General features: G+C 38.1%; 1 protein-coding gene across 1 annotated transcript in view; it reads left to right on the forward strand.

Annotated features, from left to right (window-relative positions):
* Positions 1-21,049, forward strand: part of LOC306799553 (pinopsin-like) — a 74,407-nt gene that overhangs the window by 13,602 nt on the left and 39,756 nt on the right. Inside the window, exon 3 of the mRNA XM_079300739.1 lies at positions 9,775-10,100. Coding sequence (XP_079156865.1) covers positions 9,775-10,100 — 326 coding nt within the window. The remainder of the gene's footprint in view (positions 1-9,774; positions 10,101-21,049) is intronic.

Raw genomic sequence — 21,049 nt, forward strand, 5'->3', positions numbered from 1 at the left:
ACTTCTGTCAGTTTTTGAAGCATCCACCACTCCTCTCCAGTTCATATCCTTTATATTAGCCCTGAACTAATCAGTTGTTATATTCACATTGTGGTTTTGCTATCTCAGAAAAAGCTCTGTGATTTCTTTACTCTCTGAACTTCAGACAAGTCAGGTTAGTACTGACAGTCCACCAAGACTAGGCCTTACTTTGAGCCCATTCATCTTCACTCTTCTAGGTTCAGCTTTCTTTTTAACTCTGGAAAGGTTTGGGTTCTTCTGCCAAAATCTGCTGGCAGTTGGATGTGGGCTCATAAATTTTTTTTTTTTTTTTTTTTTTTTTTTTTTTTTTTGAGGACAGAAAAAGAAAAGGTGGACAAAATTCTGGAGGTTTAGTGAAGAAGGAACAGTAACCATATATGGCTGCCACTCTCCAGACCCTTTGAATCCCTTCTGAATATTAATTTGTATTTCTCATCTCAAAAAATGAAAAAAAAAACCAACCAAATGCCAACCCCCCAAAACAAAAACCGAAACCTTTGATAATAATATTTTGTGAAATCCCATATTCACAATCTCTCATGTTTCGTTCTCAGATTTGCTCATTTTATGGTACCTTCCCACTACCCCCATGGGCAATGAAAGTTGCTATTTTTCTTAACTGTGTTCTATCAATTTAACTGAATGTGCTGCATTCCAGGCTGCCTATCCCAGATTTCACAGACCAATTAACATTCTCACTGCCACTTTTCAGCAATTCAAGTATCATGAAAAAAGAGATGTAACTTGCAGAACCTCACTGGAGACTGTATATGACATAAATTTTTCCCTAGCAATGAAATGTCTATTATGACACTCAGAGCTAGAAGGTAAAATGGAGTTTTAATTTCTATTTAAACAATTAACAAGTTTTGTTCTTTTTTCCCTCTGTGATGCTGTGATTTAGGAGTTTTTAATATTTTACTAAAGTGCATATGTGTCCTGGTTTAGGGCAAATATCGGAGGAGACTTCCAAAGGGGTCCCTCCATAAAGCAAATTCATGCTCCCCCCAACCAGTTCGGGAGACATAAATCTCCTTTGAGAAAAGTGGAAAAGACTGTTTAATTAACATGCAAAGTATTCACAAGCATGAGAAAATGAATAATATTGGATAATACATGATGGAACTTCTCATTGTTCTGAAGAGATGGCAAATTCAGAGTTCTTTTGTAGTTCAGAGTTCTTTTTGTGGGTGTGCTCGGCTCTCTCTCAGTCTCTCCAGGGGTGCCCCCAGACCATAATCCTGGTGCTTCCAGACCAAACAATGGCTGAGCAGTTCCAAAAAAACCTTCTGGCCTCAGCTAAGGAGAGAAAGCACAGCAGAAACAGCAAAGGAAAACTCCCTGTCCATCTGCAGAGTGGAGAATTCTGAGAGCACTGCTTATCTCTATGTTTTGAATGCAGCCGTGAAAAAAATCCCACCACTCACTTTTCCTTCTCTCCCCACTTCATTCTCAGATCTAGTTTTAAAGGTGCAGAACTTACTACTGATCTAAACAGATGAATAGGAATACAATTCTGCATCCTAAAGTCACCCCTAGACAATATGCAATGAGAAAACCAGGTCAAATCAGTGAGTCAACTTTTGAAAGTTTCTGCTTTTATCATTTATCATCACTCCTCACCTGTAAAGAAATTTCTGATGGCAGCAACTACTGGAGTGAGTACCACTGTATTCTTGTGGAAGAAATACATTGGTTTTAATGGAAGTAGTGCCCAATAGTTTTACTTATCAGTATTAATAAATGTTATGTATTAACAGGTAAATTTAAAAAAATTAAAACAAAGGTGATGATAGAATGCATTGCTCTTAGAAAGTCTCTAATGCTGTGGCAGTTGTTAGGTAAGATACTTTGGCCCAGAGCAGCACAATTGCTCCTGAAGAATAAGCAACCATTAGACAAAGGCTGTTTCTCTTTTTTTTTTTTTTTTTTTTTTTTTTTTTTAACTCTTGCTGCTTCTAAACCTCTCTTGCAAATACTAGAACTGCAAATTGTAGTTCAGCCATGGTTTCTGGCAGATATGTTTGCAAAAATACTCCTAAGGAGATACAGACGTACAAATATGTTGGAAATGTCATAACTTTCAAGTTGCTTAATTTGTTTATGTTTCATTTTCATGTGTGGAGTGTTTTATTTCTGTAGAGAACTATCAGGAATGCTCTCATTTATATTCAGGAAAGTTATTCCCCTTGAAAACAGTATTAAGTCACTGATGAAACTAGTTTTCTGCAACTCAATAGCATATTTATGTAATGCCATTCAGTAGCATAAGTTTTACATAAATCCAAAACTTAAAATCTGAGGTATTAGGAGGCTTCATTTGAAGAGAGCTGTTTCTTACTGCTGTTCTTCTATGTTTATTGGGCAAGCACAATGAAAGGCACTGCATCCAGAAGAAACAGCAGAAGAGCACCTCAGCACAGGGTTCTCAAAGATTCCCAACTTGGGGTGTACCTCCACCTTACCTCCTCCATCTTATTGTGCCACAGAGCTTTTTAGGTGCATTAACATGCAAAGTGTTCACAAACATAAGAAAATGAATAATACTAAACAATGGAATCTCTCGTTGTTGTGAGGAGATGGCAAATTCAGAGAGAGTCCTTTTGTAGGTGCAGCTTTTGGTGGATCCCCGCCTGCCAGCAGCTGGATCACATTCCTCCTGCACTTCCAGCTGCATGATGTTCTTCCCAGGTGTCCTGGCTGTGGAGGGAGGGTGAAGCTCAGCACTGTTTGGATGTGCTTGTTATTCCATAACACGCACATCATTGCTGTAGGCATGGTTTTGAGGGAAAGAAAAGGTGAGTGTGCCCCTGGAAGGGTGTCATTTTGCCTCACTCTTCACTGGGGGGGATTGCTGGTATCAGCCCTGTGGACCCTGTCCTCTGTCACCACTGCCTGTTCTTTCCATTTCCTCCAAGATATGGCTTGGAGACACATTCTGAAAAAGTGGCAGCCTTGCCTCCAAGACATTGGGCTGGAAAGCAGCACTGGTGCAGGAAGCATCTGTGGGGAACAGAGGGATGGAGGAGAGCCTGGCCCCAGCTAAGGAGCAGGGTGGAACCAGGTGGATTAGGATGGAACAGTTCAAAGTGGTCATGCCACGTGGAATTGAACCAGTGGAGCATGGAGATCTGGAAAAAAACAGACATCAAGCACAGACTATCCAGCTTTTGGAGGATTTGTCCATCATGATTTTCATCATCTCAGGCTTGGGAATAGGAGTGCTGACTGCAGGAAGTGCCCACATCTTTTCTTCATCTGGAGAAACCATGTGGTGCTGGCATTGGAATAGTCACCACCCTGACTTTGTCCTGGAGGCCACACAGAACTAAGCTGAGGTGATGAACAACTCCTAGTGTGTAAAGCACCTTTTCTTTTTGTATGCTTTTTTATTAATATTGCTGCTATTTCTGTGCTTTCTTATCCCATTGCTGTTTGCTTTCAGTAAATTATTATCTTAATCTATAGTCTCTGCCTTTGTTCCTTTCTTGCCAGAAGGGTGGGGGAAGAGGATTGGTTTATTTAGAGATTGATTTTTGGCTGCTGTTAAATCACCACACCAGGATATTATGTGGGAGCTGACCCAGGAGTGGGTATTACATGCACATGGATATATGAGTGGAGTCTTGTGAATGCTTGAAGCATCATTGTTTTCTCTTAATTCAGCAGCACATTTAAACAGCAGTGGTGGGATTTGCTGTTGGTTAATCTCTACCACTGGCAGGCCTCTCTGGAGTAATCAGAGGGGTCCTGTAGGTGCCATGTGGGAACTTGGTATCACTTCCTATCCCCTTGACTTCCCATCTGTGATTTTGTACATGGCTGGCTGATGGGTGCTCAGCTTGCACCACCCTGCCATGGGGCTCAGCAGCACAGCAGCCACCCTGGTTCCATGCCTTGCACCAGGCTCCCAGCTGCATTCTGCCCTGTCTCTGTCTCAGCAGCTGGGTTTGGGCTGGATGTGGGCTGCAGTGGTACTGGGACCTGTGTGGACTTGCTGTGGGGCTACTTATCTCAGTACAGATGATGCAGAAAGGAAAGGTGGTGTAAAGGCCTGAAGACAGCACAGCAGAAGAGTGAGAACAGCTTGTGCAGGTAACAGAGAATTCCGTTTCCAGCAGTAAAAGGTATTGACTCAGCCAAGCCCGAAGGATTGTGTGCTAGCAATAACAGTGTGAAAACTCATGGGTGGAGGATCCTGCACCCACTGAGAGGAGCATGACCTCAAGGAAATGCCAACAGGGAGCAGCAATCTCACCTCAGACATCCACAGTTTGTACTGGCAGGATTTGTAAGCAATGAAGGATTTAATGGCAGGGGACCCCTGAAGTGTATAAAAGCTCTATCCAAAACCCAATTTGTTGTCAGGGAGATACATGTAAGCAGTGGTTTTATGAACTGATAGCTGGAGTCTCCTGTTCTCTTTGTTGCATAAAAGGAATTCTAGACAAGATCTCTTAAGCACAGACCCTGTGAGGGAATGAAAACTATGAGACAATGCCTGTGAGTGGGTAAAATCAATCTTCATGGAGGTTGGGTGTGAGAAATCTATCGGATTTTTGCAAGCCCTTGGATTTCCTTTTTCTCCTAATTTCTTGCTGAAGAAGATGCTATTGCACCCCTCCATTCTCAGTCTGCCTAAGGTTACCTGTGCTTTCATTGCCCCTGATCCTTGATAACTTTAACACAGTGCAGGATATCCCTTTCAACATGCAGTCAGGACTGCTCCAGGAAGCCCAGGTCTCTAACCATGATGTAGTGTAATGACCTTCAGATTCAGAATTTGCTCAGATGGAGCAAATCTCCATTTAAGAGGGCAAATATGTCTAAGTTAGTAGTCAAAATGTTGATCCAGTGTAGGCTGGGTTCCTGGGATTCTCAGTTTTTCATAGCCTCCAGACCATGGGTGAGCTGCATCCCCTTTCCAATTACTACATCAGTGAGCAGCATAACCCATCAAAAACTAATAAGAAAATGTAATGCTTTTACCTAGAACCCATGGGAACAAAGTGTAATGATTTGCTGTGCCTTTCACAGCATACTCTGTGCTGTGCTGCCAGGGAAAAATGTACAGATCCTTAAATAAAAGTAAATAATAGATAATGTCTCAGATGATAGCCCTATAAATAGATGTCTGCCCTGGTTTATGACTTGAAATTTAATTTCTTGCACTGTACTCACTGCACCTAATTGCTGTGTAGCAAGGCTTATGCTCCACACCCAGCTAGTCTCAAAGTCACTTATTTCCATGGTTAACTTTTGAATAATTATCTATTCCTGTAATGCAATATGCAGTGGAATTTTTGACATTTTTCAGTACTGTTCAGTGAGAATCTCATTTTTGTTCCTATATGTGCATAAAATGTTGGGGGAGCAAATTACATTTCTCACTGTGATTGACTCCTGTGGAGTTATTTGCCTAGGTACCAGCTTGAGGCTCTAAATATTTGTTGGAAGCAAATTCCATTTAGATTTGCAATTTGTGAACCTAATTTCGTTGCAGTTTTAGAAAAAATTACTCATTTGAAATTAATATACACAGTATATACAGCCATAAATGTCACTACTCACTACAAATGAAACATTGGCATAAAGAATTATAATTATTTTCTTCTTTTTATAGCTTACATTAATTTTTTTAATTTGTTTTTTTGCTTATTAAGCCCATGGAGATTGCGCTCAAGTCTTTCTTCAGAGACAATCTGAAAGTATTTAATTGCTTTTTGTTTTTAAGCCGAGATTCTCACTAATTCCTCTGACTGCAACAGTTAGTGCATGAAATAGAATACCAGATAACAGCAGGATTTCTAACAAAGGTCACAACAGTTAAATGCACCTGGCTTTAAGAGAACTCTGCATGCAAAGCTAGGGAGCATAAGGAAAATGAGGAGGCTTTATTCTACTTTAGCCAAAACAGATTACAAGAAGGGTCTGAGGAAGGGCTGAGGAGACTACAAGCCTGTTATTCTAAAATTAGTCCCTGGAAAAATTATGGAGAGGATCACACTAGGTGCTATAGAAAAGCATGTAAAGGACAAGGCAATCATCAGTTTTTTGCTGGCAGCTCATTCACTGCAAGCTGACAGATCATGTACATCTGATCCTCATATTTTATTTCCAGCTGTGTCAAATTAAATACTGAACATAAAACCTGGTTTTGCTTTTTTTATGAAATTATGTTGTTTCAGTCCAACAAATTATTATCCGTTATAATTGATGAAAGGACAGTGGTGTATTTCTAGGATTCAATTATTTAACTAATAAAAGACTGAGAATAAAAAACCTGTTTGGGGTTTTTTGTTAGTTAAAATGCTGAGGATATTCTAAGCAATCAGGGACATTGGAACCTCTCTGCCCTAACATTGGACCAAGGTTACTCTTGGTGTGGTTTGTTTTTGACCAGTCTTGGCTTCTGTGTTAAGGTGAAAGCCATTCATCAGCAAGGTTGGATGGAGCTGCAGTGTTAGGGCACATCTTGTGACTTTATGTTCACTGCCCAGTACCACACAAAGTGGGTTACAGTGCCTTCTGTTGCTCCTGTTTCTTCCTCACCTGGGTAATAGGTGTTTTAATTACAGCCAATTCAATCAAATGTATCTCACTGTTGCAAAAAGCTACTTATTAATTTTTTATTTTGATTTTGGCTTTAAATTTATATTTTTGTCTTTCAAAGCATCAGTACTCTTTCAAAGTAAGTGTAATTTTTCTGAAAAGGGAGCTGGGCTTACTAAGTTTGAACCATATAAAGAATGTTGAATTCTTTAATCTCTTATAAACTACCCCTTTGGTGTACTCCTCATTTCCCCTTGTCTTGAAAGTATTAGAAGCCAATGCATAGTGTTATTAATTGTAGTGCTATTAAAAAGTTCAAACCTTGAAGTCTTACTGTGCCAAATTAAAAAAAAAAAAAAAAAAAAAGGCATGTTTTTCTGAACTTTTGTGGTCTGGCATTCCATAAATTACAATTCTTGTCCTCCAGAGAAAAGTGTAGTTTGTGTCATGTCCGAGGAGCTAAATAATAATAAGGTGAGTAAAGATGAATTGGCTCCTGCCAAGATGTGCAATTAAGCATTGTGAATTTTCTTCTGTATAGAGAAGAAAATTATTTTTTATAATTTAAAGGCAACTTTTATGCTTTTGTTTGATTGCTAGTATTTGATTTATTATTGACTGGTATCACCATGGTCCTAATTTAGTATCTGAACATTAATTCTATGCTGGTGTCAGACAGAACTTTTCTGTGTCTGAAAACAAGTAATCCTGCATTCATGGTCAGTTGTCTTCAGAGCCATGCCATGAAGCATCCATCATAAATACCAGTGTGAGAAAAGCCAAGCATCTTCCTTAGGCAATAGGTGAAGAGGAAGTGTGAATGTGTGCCAGAAATCATGACAATACAAGCCAGAAGAAGCTGCTGGGCAGTAGCACAGCCTCAGGGATGAGCAGGCAGAGCTGGCAGCCAGGCTGGACCTGAGAGCCCAGCAGTGAAAGCAGCAATCCAGGAAGCAGGGTCCTGAGCTAGGGAAATCTGAACATCCAATCTGGGTTTTCTAGGCAGCCCCACACAAGCAGGAATGTAGGATATCCTCAACAAAAGTACAGCTCATTTGCCATCTCATTGAAGCAGGGAAAATACATTCTCAATTGCCATCAGAGGTACAGCCAGAACAACAGATCCTTGCCATAGAGCACCCAGCTGGGAAGGGAGGGGTTTCTTGTTCCAGAGACAGTTTTCTGTTAGTCCATGATTGTTTGATCTACAGTACGGAAATATATCTGCAACACCTGACAGAGGTCTAAGTTTCAAATATAAAATCTGGATTTTTGCCTTAGGTACCTACATGAACTAAATGTTTTTGATGGAGAGGAGCTCTTTAGTGAAGCAGATAAAATCATGGAAAGTGGCAATGCTAAGAAAGTGAAGATAATTAAGTGTGGGCTGGGAGCATGAAGAGAGCAGTAGATTCTTTGCTCTTGAGTCCAAGGGCCTTCAAGAGCCATGCTATGTAGGAAATTAGATTAGGTGAGAGATGATGAGAATGTGTCCCCTGTCTCTAAAATAGCCTAGCCTTAAAGCAAGTTTGTAAGTCAGCTGAATTTAGTGGAGCTATTACAGCTGTAAATGTATCTCCTCTTTAGGGCTGACTTCCCATTATTTATGGAAATTAATTTATGAAAATAATTTAGTAGACCCTCATGACAAGAAAGACATTTTCTTTTTCAAAAGGTGCCTTCTCCTCACTTATCTTTCTTTTCCTCTGAGAAATAAGGCATCCTATTGCAGCAAGCAGTGCTTGCATTTCCTAGGGGTCCTTTGCTGTACCCAGCCCTGCACAAAGTAACTGCAAATTCCTGTCAGGATGACAGAAATAGCTGTGCCTGCATCCAGTTAACTCAGAAATGAGTCACTGAACTGTAAGAAAAAGTGGAGCAAAATGCTGTGCCTGAGGAGAATATCCCACTGTGCCCTGTGTGGGTCTGTGTGTGGGTTGTTGTGCCCAGATAAAGGATAGAGTAAGGCTATTCCCAAGGGAAATCTCTGACTCACCTCTATTCTGTGCTTGGGAAGGAGCTACAGGAGCAGCTGACAGGTAAATGGGGAAAATGGATTACAGCTATGGATTCCCCTGAAGAACAGCTTCTGGGAGTAGGTACCATCAAAATCAGAGAATTTTGGCAGGCTATATATCTCAGCGCTACTGTATAGCTGATCTTCGTTAATAGCAAAGATCAAGAAAAAACTCGAGGAAAGAGCTGGACTGACATTGATCTATTCAGGTTTTTCATCCTAAGGAGCAAAAGAAGGGGACTGGAAAACATTGGAAAACATGGTTTTAAATCTCTTCAAACAAGTTCCTTCTGTCATAAATCCTGGAAGTGGTATCCAGTGTTGTGCCACCAAGAATTGCAAGGAGAACAAAACCATAGGAAATAACAAAAATCTCCATCAAGTTGTGACTAAGAGCCTGCCATGGAAAACTGTAAAGTTTTGTTGAGGGGGTTGAGCCCCAAACCATGAAAAAGAGAATGGAAATACTCTACAATCTAAATTTTTAAGCCTTCCTCTGCAAGATATAATGGGTTTATGACATCTAGGGCTTAATACTAACCTAAATTACTTTTATAAACCTGATTGTGTAATATATGTGTGAATAAAGCTGCAAGTTGCCATATCCCAGTCGTGTTGTGGTTGTTTGTTTTTTCTGTATGAGTGATCAGACCTCAAGGTTCATCTAGCTGATGGAGAGAGCAAATCAAGCAAAAGCTTCTTTAACTTTGGGGTCCCGAGTCTTAAATATATGGGTTTTGGGTTTTTTAGGTTTTTTAAATTTTTTTTTTCTCCCTGTAAAAGTCAATGCACTATTTGAAAATGCTTATGGATTAAAAAAATTGGATAGTTCTTACCAAGGTAATCTTTCAGCCTTTTATTCATTTTATTCATTTATTCAGATAGAAAATTGACTTTACCCAAGTAATACTAAAACAGATAAATCTGAAAGCCTGACTAGAAGATGAGTATCTGTCAAGTATAAAACTCTTCCCATGTAAGGTAAATCTGAGTTAAACAAAATTCTACATGATGGACAGAGCAAGCAAGACCGGTGAGGATTAACACACAGAGAACAATAGAAATCATTTTCATGACTGCTTCAAATATATAATAACCAAAAATACCATCTGCTTTCTTGGGATTTGGAATGGATACATGCAAAGGAATGGAAATAAGCATTTCTACTGCTTGGTTCATTGCAGGCATCGTGTCCCTGATCTCTCTGGCTGTGCTGTCCTACGAGCGCTACAGCACTCTCACCCTGTGCCACAAGCGCAGCGATGATTTCCGCAAGGCTCTGCTGGCAGTCACTGGCTCTTGGATTTATTCCCTACTCTGGACTGTGCCACCTCTGCTCGGATGGAGCAGTTATGGGGTAGAAGGTGCAGGCACAAGCTGCTCAGTGCGCTGGTCCTCGGAGTCGGCTGAGTCCACATCCTACATCATCTGTCTCTTCATCTTCTGCTTGGTTGTGCCCGTGACGGTCATGATGTACTGCTACGGGCGCCTGCTGTACGCCGTCAAACGGGTAAGCAGCTCCCGCTCTCCCAGAGCACATGGCACTACAGGGACAGAGCATGGGTGGGTACAAACAACTGACCAATGAAGGGTCCTTGGGGGAGGAGTGGAGGGCAGGGTCTTATGGGGTTACAGCCAACGAGGGGAGCAGGGGGAGGAGAAAGGGTCACATGGACCAATGGGACATCAAGTAACAGGGGATTTCCAAAGGGGTGGAACAACTAGGGATTGGCCCAGGGTAAGACTGACAAGGAAAGTGCTGGAAAAAGGGGTGGGGTTACAATGGTGGACAAGGAAGGTGCTGGAAGAAGGGGCAGGGTTACAGTGATGGACAAGGAAGATGCTGGAAGAAGGGGCAGGGTTACAATGATGGACAAGGGGCAAGGAATGCCACATAAGGTAGTTTCAGGGGTGGGTACAACTTGGGGACAGACCAACTAGGGAAAGCATAGCAGAACGTAGGAACAAACCATTATAACAATAAACTGAATAAAATAAAATAAAATAAAATAAAATAAAATAAAATAAAATAAAATAAAATAAAATAAAATAAGCATGTTCTGCAACATGCACACTACTCTGAGGTGTGTTCTGTATTTCTCTTTTATCAAATTTGGAAGTACTGATGGTAGAGAAAGCCAAAATGAAATTGAAAAGACTGCAGAAATCCTCAAGGAAGGAGCATGAGGTCTTCACCAATCTTTTTAATTCTCTTGAAGCTCCAGTCAAAACAAAGGTATAACATTGTACAGATACTGATTTTGTGGTTGGTTATACTGTGGAAAACAGTATATGGGAAGACCAGCATATCTGAGTGAAGTTTGCATTTGTGATGAAGTAAAAATACGTGTTTACCTGTTTATGAATTAGACTTCCATGCAAATACTTCTTCCTGCTTTTGGAGTATAACATTTAGTAATTTCTGCTTCTTAATCCCTGGAATCTTTACTGTAATGTAAAATTCTACAGTGGTTTATTGAGTTATCCCAAGGATCAGCTTCTTTTTGTAATTCTAGGCCATATTTAAATTTTCCTTCTAACTACAACCACCATTACCATTACTACTACTCCTCCTCCTCCTACTACAGCGATATTTTCTCTCAGTGGTTTAAGGTGCATTGCAGATATTCCAAAATGGAACAAAAGATCCTGAAGAGGGTGTGGTATTGTGAAGTTTGAATACTCTTGGGACAGTAAAATTTAATGATGAATAATGACAGAGGAATTAATGTATAGGTGTTCTCTAAAAAGCGATTTTCTAAAATGTTCAGATGAATTAATTGTGTTAAAAGGGGAAAAGAGCAATAAATCCCTGAATTGAGGCTCCTCTACAGAATTGAAGTGAATATAGTTTGCTTTGATTAGTCATAAGGAATTAAGTTTGATTGTTTTACCCAATTTGTCAAAACTTTGAGATCACTTACAGCCCAAAGGAGAAATCTTCTCCTCTTTGAGTATTGAGTGGGCCAGTAAAATCCCTTTGATGAATCACACATTAGTACCTTCTTACAAGTTGAGCAATATCAATATGGAAAAAAAATTCCTGTGATTATAAACATTCAAAGTATCAATCCATATCTGATCTCTGGACAGCAATTTCTTTTGCCATCACCTCAAAGTAAGAAGCAAGATCTTGGAATAAGTGGTACAAAAACATGCAGAAGAAACGTGTCTTGAAATTTTGGCTTCTCTTTCCTTCAACCCTCACTGGCCTTGCTGACAACAGTCATCATCTACAATATATAAATATCTGTATGGATGAAGCTTCTGTAGCACATACTTTAGTGCTAAATGTAGACTCGTGTTATTCTATCCACCTTTTTTTAAAAATTGAGTTATATCAAAGGCATTCATAATCTCACTGATCTGTCTGATGGATCTCAAGAAGTTGTGGCAAACATACTGAGAGAACACAGTGTTGTAGAAATGATATGTGCATTCTGTAGCCATTTTGTATTTGGTCATGAAGACTAGGTAGACTGTATTGAAGATTAGGTTGATTGATTTAAACTGTCTAGACAAAACAAACAAACAAAAAAAAAAAGGATATAAGGAAGAGCGTTTTCCACAATCCACTCTCTTCCATTCTTCTCATGCCTTCCAGAGTGATCCACAAGCCTGTGGGGTGCTGAGGTTAGAGGTTCCTAAGAAATTTTGTAAATGGTGAAAGTGAAAGAAAATTGAACCCAATGTTGTGTAGCCTGTTGGAGGGACAGGCCTTAGGGAATTAATACTTGTTAAATGCAAAGGAACTTCAGTGAGGATTAGATAGTTGTTATGACTAGGGTTCCTAAAAGCTGCCTGGGTATTTGTGAAGTTTTGAATAGCTAAACCCTAAATTTCTACACAAAATGTCTAATGCTTTTCTGGTATTTGTGAAAAATTTTCTTGTTAATTTATATTCACCAAAGAGAATCTCAACCAGAAAACTCACCAGTCTTCAGCTTTCTGTGATGTACCAGGAACTATTTTCACCACCATAATCCTAAAACCTTGCATTTCATAAATTTTTGTGACATATAGATACATTTCTAATGAACGTATTGTGACAGTCAATGAAGTGCAGGCTTCTTTGCCTTTGGTCTGAGGTCCTTTGACTGCTCTGTAATAAATGGGATAGTTAATGAAATGCTAAAGTTTAAAGTCCTTCTGTGACCCTCTGTGTATGTATTTGAAGTAATACGGGAGCATGGCAAACATAGTAAGTGCATTATCCCAAATTCAGCTCCTGGCTACATCTTCTGACTTCATTTTGTAATTTTGCCATAATAAAATAATTTTTTTTAATGTTAGAACATTATTGCAATAATGGTATTGCACCCTGAAATCAAGAGTGCAGAGTTTTGCCATTATTAATAATGCGGTGTAAACTCATTGAGGTGGAAGAAATATCTTAAGATATTTGGGATGGCTAATGCAAGAATTGGCACAGTGCCTTCATTTTTTCTTTGTGCAGACAGTGATTATAGGTCTGCCTTTCTCTTTTTCTTCTCTAAATTTAGTCAGATGCTGTGGCATTCTGTCACTTGAAGCATTAATAGATCCCACAAAGTCATCTGCAATCTTTGTAATGGTGGAAAAGATTTCATTAATACAGGTTTTATGAAGGACCATCTTTTCAAGGAATTAGAAGTCAATAACATCCTTATATAAATGATGTTAATAGCAAATGCCATTAAACAGCATTAAAACACAACTCCATCCCTATCTCAGAGCTCTTGCCATTTATCACACTTGAAGACCCTTAGGAATTACATTTTCCTATAAAGTTAAGGAGTTTTTTCCAGGATAACTTTATCTGGATGGTTGAGTCTGATCAAAGGAGCAAAGTTTTCTCCCTCACAAAAGTTATTCACATGTATTTTATTCAAGCACATTCTACAGCACAAGGGAAGGAAATTGAGGATGGTTTATTTTTTCTTGTACAATCACTTTTTTCCCCCTAGTTTTTGGCTTATGATGCTTCTCTGTGACTCTACTCTTTCATTCCCTCTGGAAAAAATGTTCTTTGTGAAGTCAGTGTCAGTTGTTTATACTTTGAAAAGTGGGCTCCCAAATGTGGAATTACAGAGATTAGCATTGTGATCACTGTAGCACAAAAGACACAACGTGATTAAAATGCTCCACTGGGGGACCCAGAGAACTCATGTGAACCAGCCTAATGAAAATGAGCAAAACTTTTAAAAAGAGATCTCTTCAGCCTGCATTATCTCCTAGTTACATGTAAAAATTCTTCCCAAGGACAAGAAGAGTCCCAGAAGGATTTTTCAAGAAAAGTTTTCAGTTTGTTTTTATAAAAGACTCTCATCTCCTCTTCAGTCTTCTTTCACTAAAAGCAGAGCACAAAGACTTAAACATGCAATTCTTATTCTGTGTGTTGAAGTGGGCAAAGGGCCAAGGTTTTATGGGGTTCTGGAGTAGATGGACTTTCAATGTGACCTGATAATCCTATAATGTGATGGCTTTTGTTTTGTTGTTGGGTTTTTTTGTTTTGTTTTGGTTTATTTTTTCTGTCATTATTCCAGTTCTACTTTGATATTGTCTTTGAAAAACAAAAAAGAAAGAAGGAAAAAAATATTTAGGGAAAATTTAAAGACTATATGAAGCAGAAGTTGGCCTTGCCAGTATGTCTTGTCTTCCATCCTGATGATTGTTTAATTCCTCAAAAACTTATAGTTTTTAACTAGTGACGAAAATGTCAGTCCAGGTAGTGGAATTACCCAACTACTTTCTTTTACAGTAATTTTTTTTTTATTCTTTTGAAAAGTACCACGTGGTTTCTGACTTCCAAATATCATAGAAGAACCTGATAACCTTTTTTTATCCCCTCTCCTGACTTTTGTGAGTCTTATCATCCTGTTGGGGAACTGGAAAAGTCAAATTTACACAGTAGGGAGCTGTCTGTTCCTCTTTTTTACTCCTCTTCCAAAGTACCTGATTTAGTGGAGGAAAAGTGCTTCCATCTCTTATGTAAGAAGTAATGTCATGGAGGGAAATAAATTATCACTTGTTTATAAACCCAAAGAAATTGGTTTTTAAATGTGTATGATGAGATTTTGGCTTAAGGTTATTTTTGAAAGATTTGGATATAAACAACAGTGGTGGTTTTGAAATCTCCTGTGCCCACACAGGAAGTCTGAGAGAAAGGAAAGAAGAGAGGTAAATTTTTATAATTTCTGATTCCTTAATCTTGTTTTATGTCTTTACTATTTGGAACACTTAAACAATATGTGTAAAAGCATTTATTATATCATTATTCATTGAAATAGTCAGGAAAGGAAACAAAGTAGAAGGACCATGCTTGTGAATGTGTCCAGTTTTCTATCTCTTTTGGAAATGATCACTTGGAGGAAGACAACATATTAGGGCAGAATGCTTGGTGAATTAAACTGAAAAAATCTTCACATAATACAAAGAGTAGGATGAGAAAGTAATTATTGTTCCATCATTCTGTCATGTGCTTCATGTGCCTATTTATAAACTTGATTTTCTGAAACTTCATCTTTGATGGCATTGAAGTTATGATTTATGTTGAGAAAACTGATAAAGCAATTATGCACTGCTAAATCTTAACTTCTTAGAACCCTGAATAAAACCAGATTTGCAGCCATAGAAGCAAAATTCAAATTTTTTTTCTGATTGTTTAATTAAAAAAATAATTCAGGTGAAGATGATGTAGGCCTGGTTGTATAGTTTCTGTAGATCATCCCTTTCAAATGTCATTAAGTGCACTCAGGATTTTACTTAATTTCAAGTATGTTTGACCCTTGCTGGGGTCAAAGCCTAAGCCTAAACAGCCAGCTATACTCATTAGACAGCCATATCTTGTTATTTTTTACCATATATTTATAAATTTTATTTCTTTCCTTTGGATCTTCATATGCCCTTTCCCTCCTAGTTGCTGGTGGCATAGAAGAAAAATGATAAATATTTTTGCCTTTAATTTTTAAACCTTGCCATAAACATGCAATAATTACATCTCATTCAAATAAAAAAAAAAGAGATTTAGTTTGCACATGAATTAATATATGTTTCCCTTCACATCATCATGGGGAAAATGGAACTTATTAAAATAGAATTCTCAGGTTGAGAGCATTGTAATAAATTTACAAAATGTAATGAAAAATGTCAGCTGTTTTATCAACTGCTGTAAAGTAATACAGCCTATCATTAAAAAAAAATTTAAATTGTATTTCCAAATTTTCTGTACAGCATTTAACAAGCACCTAACAGTAAATATTCAACATCTGATTACAGGGCAGTTGTTTGACCTTTGCCAAATTATTCATTCTTCAAGCCAGTCTACAGCCGGAACTCAAAGCTGGCAGCAGACCATTTTTTGGATTCTGTGATAACAGGAATATTTTGTGATAACAGATACATTTAAAAAATTGTTTGATTCTATGGTATTTGCCATAAGAATGGGCTTTAGAGAGCTATTTGCATTCCTGTGTAACACTGTATTTTTTTCAGAATTTCTAGATTATATCTCCAGTAGAAATCTGGCTACTTTTTGTTGTTTCAAAGTAGAGGAGCACTGAAAGACATTAGACTGCATATACTATGTATCTGTGATCACTGATCAGTTCTTTGAAGTTCCGATTATTTTCAAGTCTTGGCTTCTAAAAATGATCAAAATTATTAGAATTCTGTAGATGAGGTGATATCTGGGATTAAAAAGCCATGTAATACTTGGGGGAAAAAAGACAAAAAGTTTTATCTCCCTATTTCCTAGTAAGTTATTAAATTCTGTTGAATGTGTAATGTATTTAGATTCAAGATTGCAATCTGTAAATGGTATTACATGCACAAGAAATCCTTTCCTATCAACTGTTTCTGTTTAAAAATTTTCTGATAATTTCTGTAGCCACTCTCATATTCACTGCCCATGAGTCCCATTGCTTCTTTTCTCCATTATCCTCACACCATTCTTTACAGAGATAGATCTCCTTCTTCCTTTCTTCAGTGATTTCCACACATTTTTCCTTTGATGGTTTGAGGATACTGTAAATACACACTGATTTTTCAAGGCTTTGCAAAGCTGATAGTACTACTCCTATTGTACTGAAGGAAAGCACACGGTTTTGAGAAATTATCTGTGAGAATTTGAGGCACTTTAAGAATCTATCTAGCCTATTTTTTTTTCTCTATGTTCCCTCTGTATTCAGTAGAGAAAGAAAATCACATCAAGGAGATTATTCTCAAAACCAGCAACTTTTTTTCAGCTGCTGAAACATAATCTGTGTAGCATTAAAAGAACCAAATTATATTGCAAAAACCAAGGAAATAGTTTTTGACCTTGAAAAGAGGATATGATGTATCAATAAATTTTTTTAACGATACCTGTTTTCAATTATTTTCAGGAAAATGCTATAATAGTTAAATTATTATGCCATTATGTCATTGTTATTTAATGAGAGGTCATAATATAAAGTACATACATAACATAATTTTTCAAGCAAAATCTATAGCATTCTGACACTAATTTCTGACATTCATATTTTTATAAACAGCAATTTTCAGATGTCAGTATTTCAGACACTTCTATCCTTACATTTTTGTTCAAGAATATCTCAGTGAAGCAAGTACTGATTATTCCTGTTAGCTGATTTTTTTTCATTTAATTTTAATGGAAAACCTGTTTGAATAAAAAATTGCTTTTATTAGCTAGGAGGGAGATTTACTAGCATGCTTAGTTTTTAAAGGGGTTACTTAGTCTTGTACTCTTTCAGAACTGTTAGGGTTTTTCCAGGAGTTGAAGTGATTATTAGGTAGCTATCATGAAAACACTGTAAGTATAGTATTGATTTGGGGGGCTTTCTGCTTTCAACTGCAAAAATATTTCAGATTTGTGCACTACATTTATACCAGTTTTTATTAAGGGATTCTGTCTCAAGGGAATAAATACCGTGTTTTCTGTAACAGTGGAGAAAAATGTCAAATCCTGAGAAATAAAGGAGAAAGCTCACATTTTTTGATTCATGTATAGCTGCAAGGCTTATAAGTTCACTATCTCAGCTTTTAGGAGAGTAAAGGTATGGTGAATCAATGCTACATAAAATACCTTTAAAATCTTTTAAGGGCATCAGCAGCTGTGCTTGCACAGACACATCTAGCTCATGAGTGGCAGCTATACTCACTCAGGGTTGTTCTCAGTATTTCTGATTAAAAAATGTCAACCAAATATTAATGCACGTCATCAGATTCATCTTTGAGGTCTGATCATGCTGGAAGGGAAACAGACATGAGAAAAGATTATGATCTTCTTTCCTCTGTGCTTGCAGAAGTATAAATCATTAGTTAATTGTCTGTGTTTTGCAGAGAAGCAGTGATAAAACTTTAGTGTAAATCAGGCACTGTACAAATTCATTGTAAATCAAATTAATGGCTGGTCAGAAAATAGGAATTCATTTGGTTTACCATTTTTCATACTTTAGATAAGCTAGGGAGAAAATAAGTCTGTCATAATCCTTAATAACAAGCTAATAGAAATTTAAGACCTGATCCATTAATCTCTGGATGCATTATGTCCATAACAAATAGCCTGTGGTTTCATGTGGCTTTCAGTTTACAGCAAATGGTGTACATCAATACCAAGCCCTCATAACACCTCAGTTCAGGCTATGATTAAAGGTTTTTCCTGATAGGAAAAAGCATGAGATTTATATTAATTTTTTTTTTCTCACTACTTAAACCGGAAAAGTTGAATATACAGAAGGGTGTTTCATATTGTAAAACATGCAGAGTTTCGTACTTTCATTTCAGCATGCAAGAAGTTAGCTACACTTACTTACTCTTCTGTAGTTTAACTCCACTTCAGAGACTAACTTGTGACTCAGGCAAACTCCCTGGCTGAAGACTTGGAGGAAAATTAATTGTCCTTCATGTAGCAGCAATGTGGCATTGTCCCCAGAGAAACACATCTGAAGGTCTGTCTGCAAAGGGATGCTGCTGTGCAATGAAGAGGAGAAATGTGCAATGCCCAAAGGTTTCCTCCCCTGGAATGGCCAAAGGCTTCCTCCCCCATGACCACCATGAATTTGATTGCACATTAAGTGTGCCATTGTGTGAGGCCAGTCCCCAGCATGGCAGCCCAGGAGGGAAGTCAAAGCAGAGGGCCTTGGTTCACAGCATTTCAACCCTAATGTATATAGCAAAGCCTTCAGTCACAGTCACAGAATGATGGAAGAGTTTGGGTTGGAAGAGACACTAAACATCACATAGTTCCAACACCCTTGCCATGGGCAGGAGCAGGCTGCTCAATGCCCCATCCAGTGTGTCCTTGAATGGTTCCAGGACACAGCTTCTCTGGACAACCTGTTCCAATGTCTCTCCACTATCACAGTAGAGATTTTTTTCCTAATATCCAATCTAAACCTTCCCTCTTTCAGTTTGGAGTCATTACCCTTGTTCTATCACTACATGCCCATGTAAAAAGTCCCTCTCAAGCTTTCTTGAAGGTAGGTCACCCTTAGTTACTGGAAGATGCTATAAGATCTCCTGCAAGCCAAAATGTACTTCTGCTCTTTCCTAGTGGAGCAGAGTGAGTTAACTAGGATGTTTGCTTTGAATTTTCATCCTTATTTCATCTCACCATTAGTCCCCTGTTGCAGCTCCAAGGTTTGGCCAGGGGCATTTGTAATAGCTATTACTGTTCATTGGTTCTGTGATTTAGCCCCCTTTCCACTGCTGAAAATCCCAAAGCTGCCTGAGGCAGTGTATGTCGGCAGTAACTGAAGGAAATAATTTTACCTGAGAACTTGATCATACAGTGGAGAACAATGGTGAAATATCCACATGCTACAGAGGTATGAAAGGGATGCAAAATGATAATGTGCTTATGGCAATCAAAAGCATATAAATCAAAAGCATATAAAAAATTAAAGATGTAAATTCTAGAATAAACTTTGTTTCAAAGTTTCTAATCCAGTGTCTCATTAGTTCATAATGCTACCCACTAGGTAGAATTTTTTTGCCATCTCAGTTGAATCTTGCACATCTGCATGAGTACCTCTGTATGAACACAGATTGAAGGTTTATGGCCAGAGGAATGCAACTGAGTTGTCAAGCTTGTATTATCCTAATAATATAAATGTATTAAACTGTGTAAATTAATGATAATAATCTTTCATTATCAATACTTTTTCACCACAGATTAAATAAGTCAAAACTTAGATTCCCTGGATAGTTGTCACTAAAGCTATTTCATCCAAAAGCTAAAGGCGAGAAAACTCTATAAGGTTTGCCTTACCATCTCCAGTGTTTTCTGATCCTATATCTTGAGTTTAACCTGACTAAAAGTAAGGTGGTCTAACCTATCTGTAATGGATATTACTTTTTCTCAATGATACTTGTTTGGCAATATTTTTATCACTTAACTTTATCCTATATTTTTATGATGAGTCTTATACCCTACTAAAGAGCTAGACTGAAGCATGTATGCTTTCTTTATGAAACCAGCATTTATTTTCAGTGGAGCTAAACCCAGATGTGATATGAATATAACATTAAATGAGAGTCAGTACAACATTTTGCAAGTGATGCAAGTTTATATTGTCTTTAGCCTTGTACCATCTTGAAACTTAACATTTATCTGGAGTGTGCAGGTCAGTCTTTTAAATCACACACACTGTAGAACAAATTTTTTTTGCATGTGTTTGTGTGGACTCTGCATGCAGAAGTATGCATGCAGATAAGTCTGCATATGCAATATTAACATGTTTCTACATGGTCAGGAACCTTCCTTGACCTTGAAACAAATCTACAAGCTGCCTATGTTCATACTACACAGAGTTTGGCTTTGAGCATCACCTGAGCCTTACATGTCCCTTGAAGATGCTAGTTCATATATTCTTTATTTTCCAAAACCAAAGTGCCTAAAACGAGATAAGGGCTGAGTTCCTGCTCAGCAGAGCTGTGTGTTCCTCTGGTGTGGAGCTGAAAACTGATATGCTACAGCCTGATCTGCAGAGCAGAGGTGTGTGTGAGTGCAAGCCTGTGGCACAAGCTGAGGTCAGTGTAGAAAGGATGGGGCCAAACCTGATGCAGCCTTTTCCACGCCATCCACTGGAAGTTGTCACTGATATTTTTGGGCACCTTTTCAGAGAGTTATGAGTCAAAACTGTGGGGGATCCAAGCATGCTGACAGTTGAGCAGGATGGATGATCAGGGACAAGAGCTTTATCTCACTTTGTGAAGTAGTTTTATGCAGTAGGATGGACATAGTAATTAATGCTTTTAAAAATCTGCACCTATTCCATGTCGTCCTTTTCCAAGGAGGTTTAGTGTTAATTCGTGTGTATATGCAGGTGTTATGAAAACTGGAATTTTTTTTTTTTTAAAGGCAGCTTGTTGTGTGAAAAAGTGCTTTGTGTGCCTATGAATGCCTAAGATTTTTGCTTTCTTTCTTGACTTCAGACAAATGTGGGTACTACTTTAAATAGATCTGGCTGAGATATA

Source organism: Erithacus rubecula (genome assembly GCF_903797595.1).
Source record: "Erithacus rubecula genome assembly, chromosome: 1".
In the NCBI taxonomy this organism is placed as follows: Eukaryota; Metazoa; Chordata; class Aves; order Passeriformes; family Muscicapidae; genus Erithacus; species Erithacus rubecula.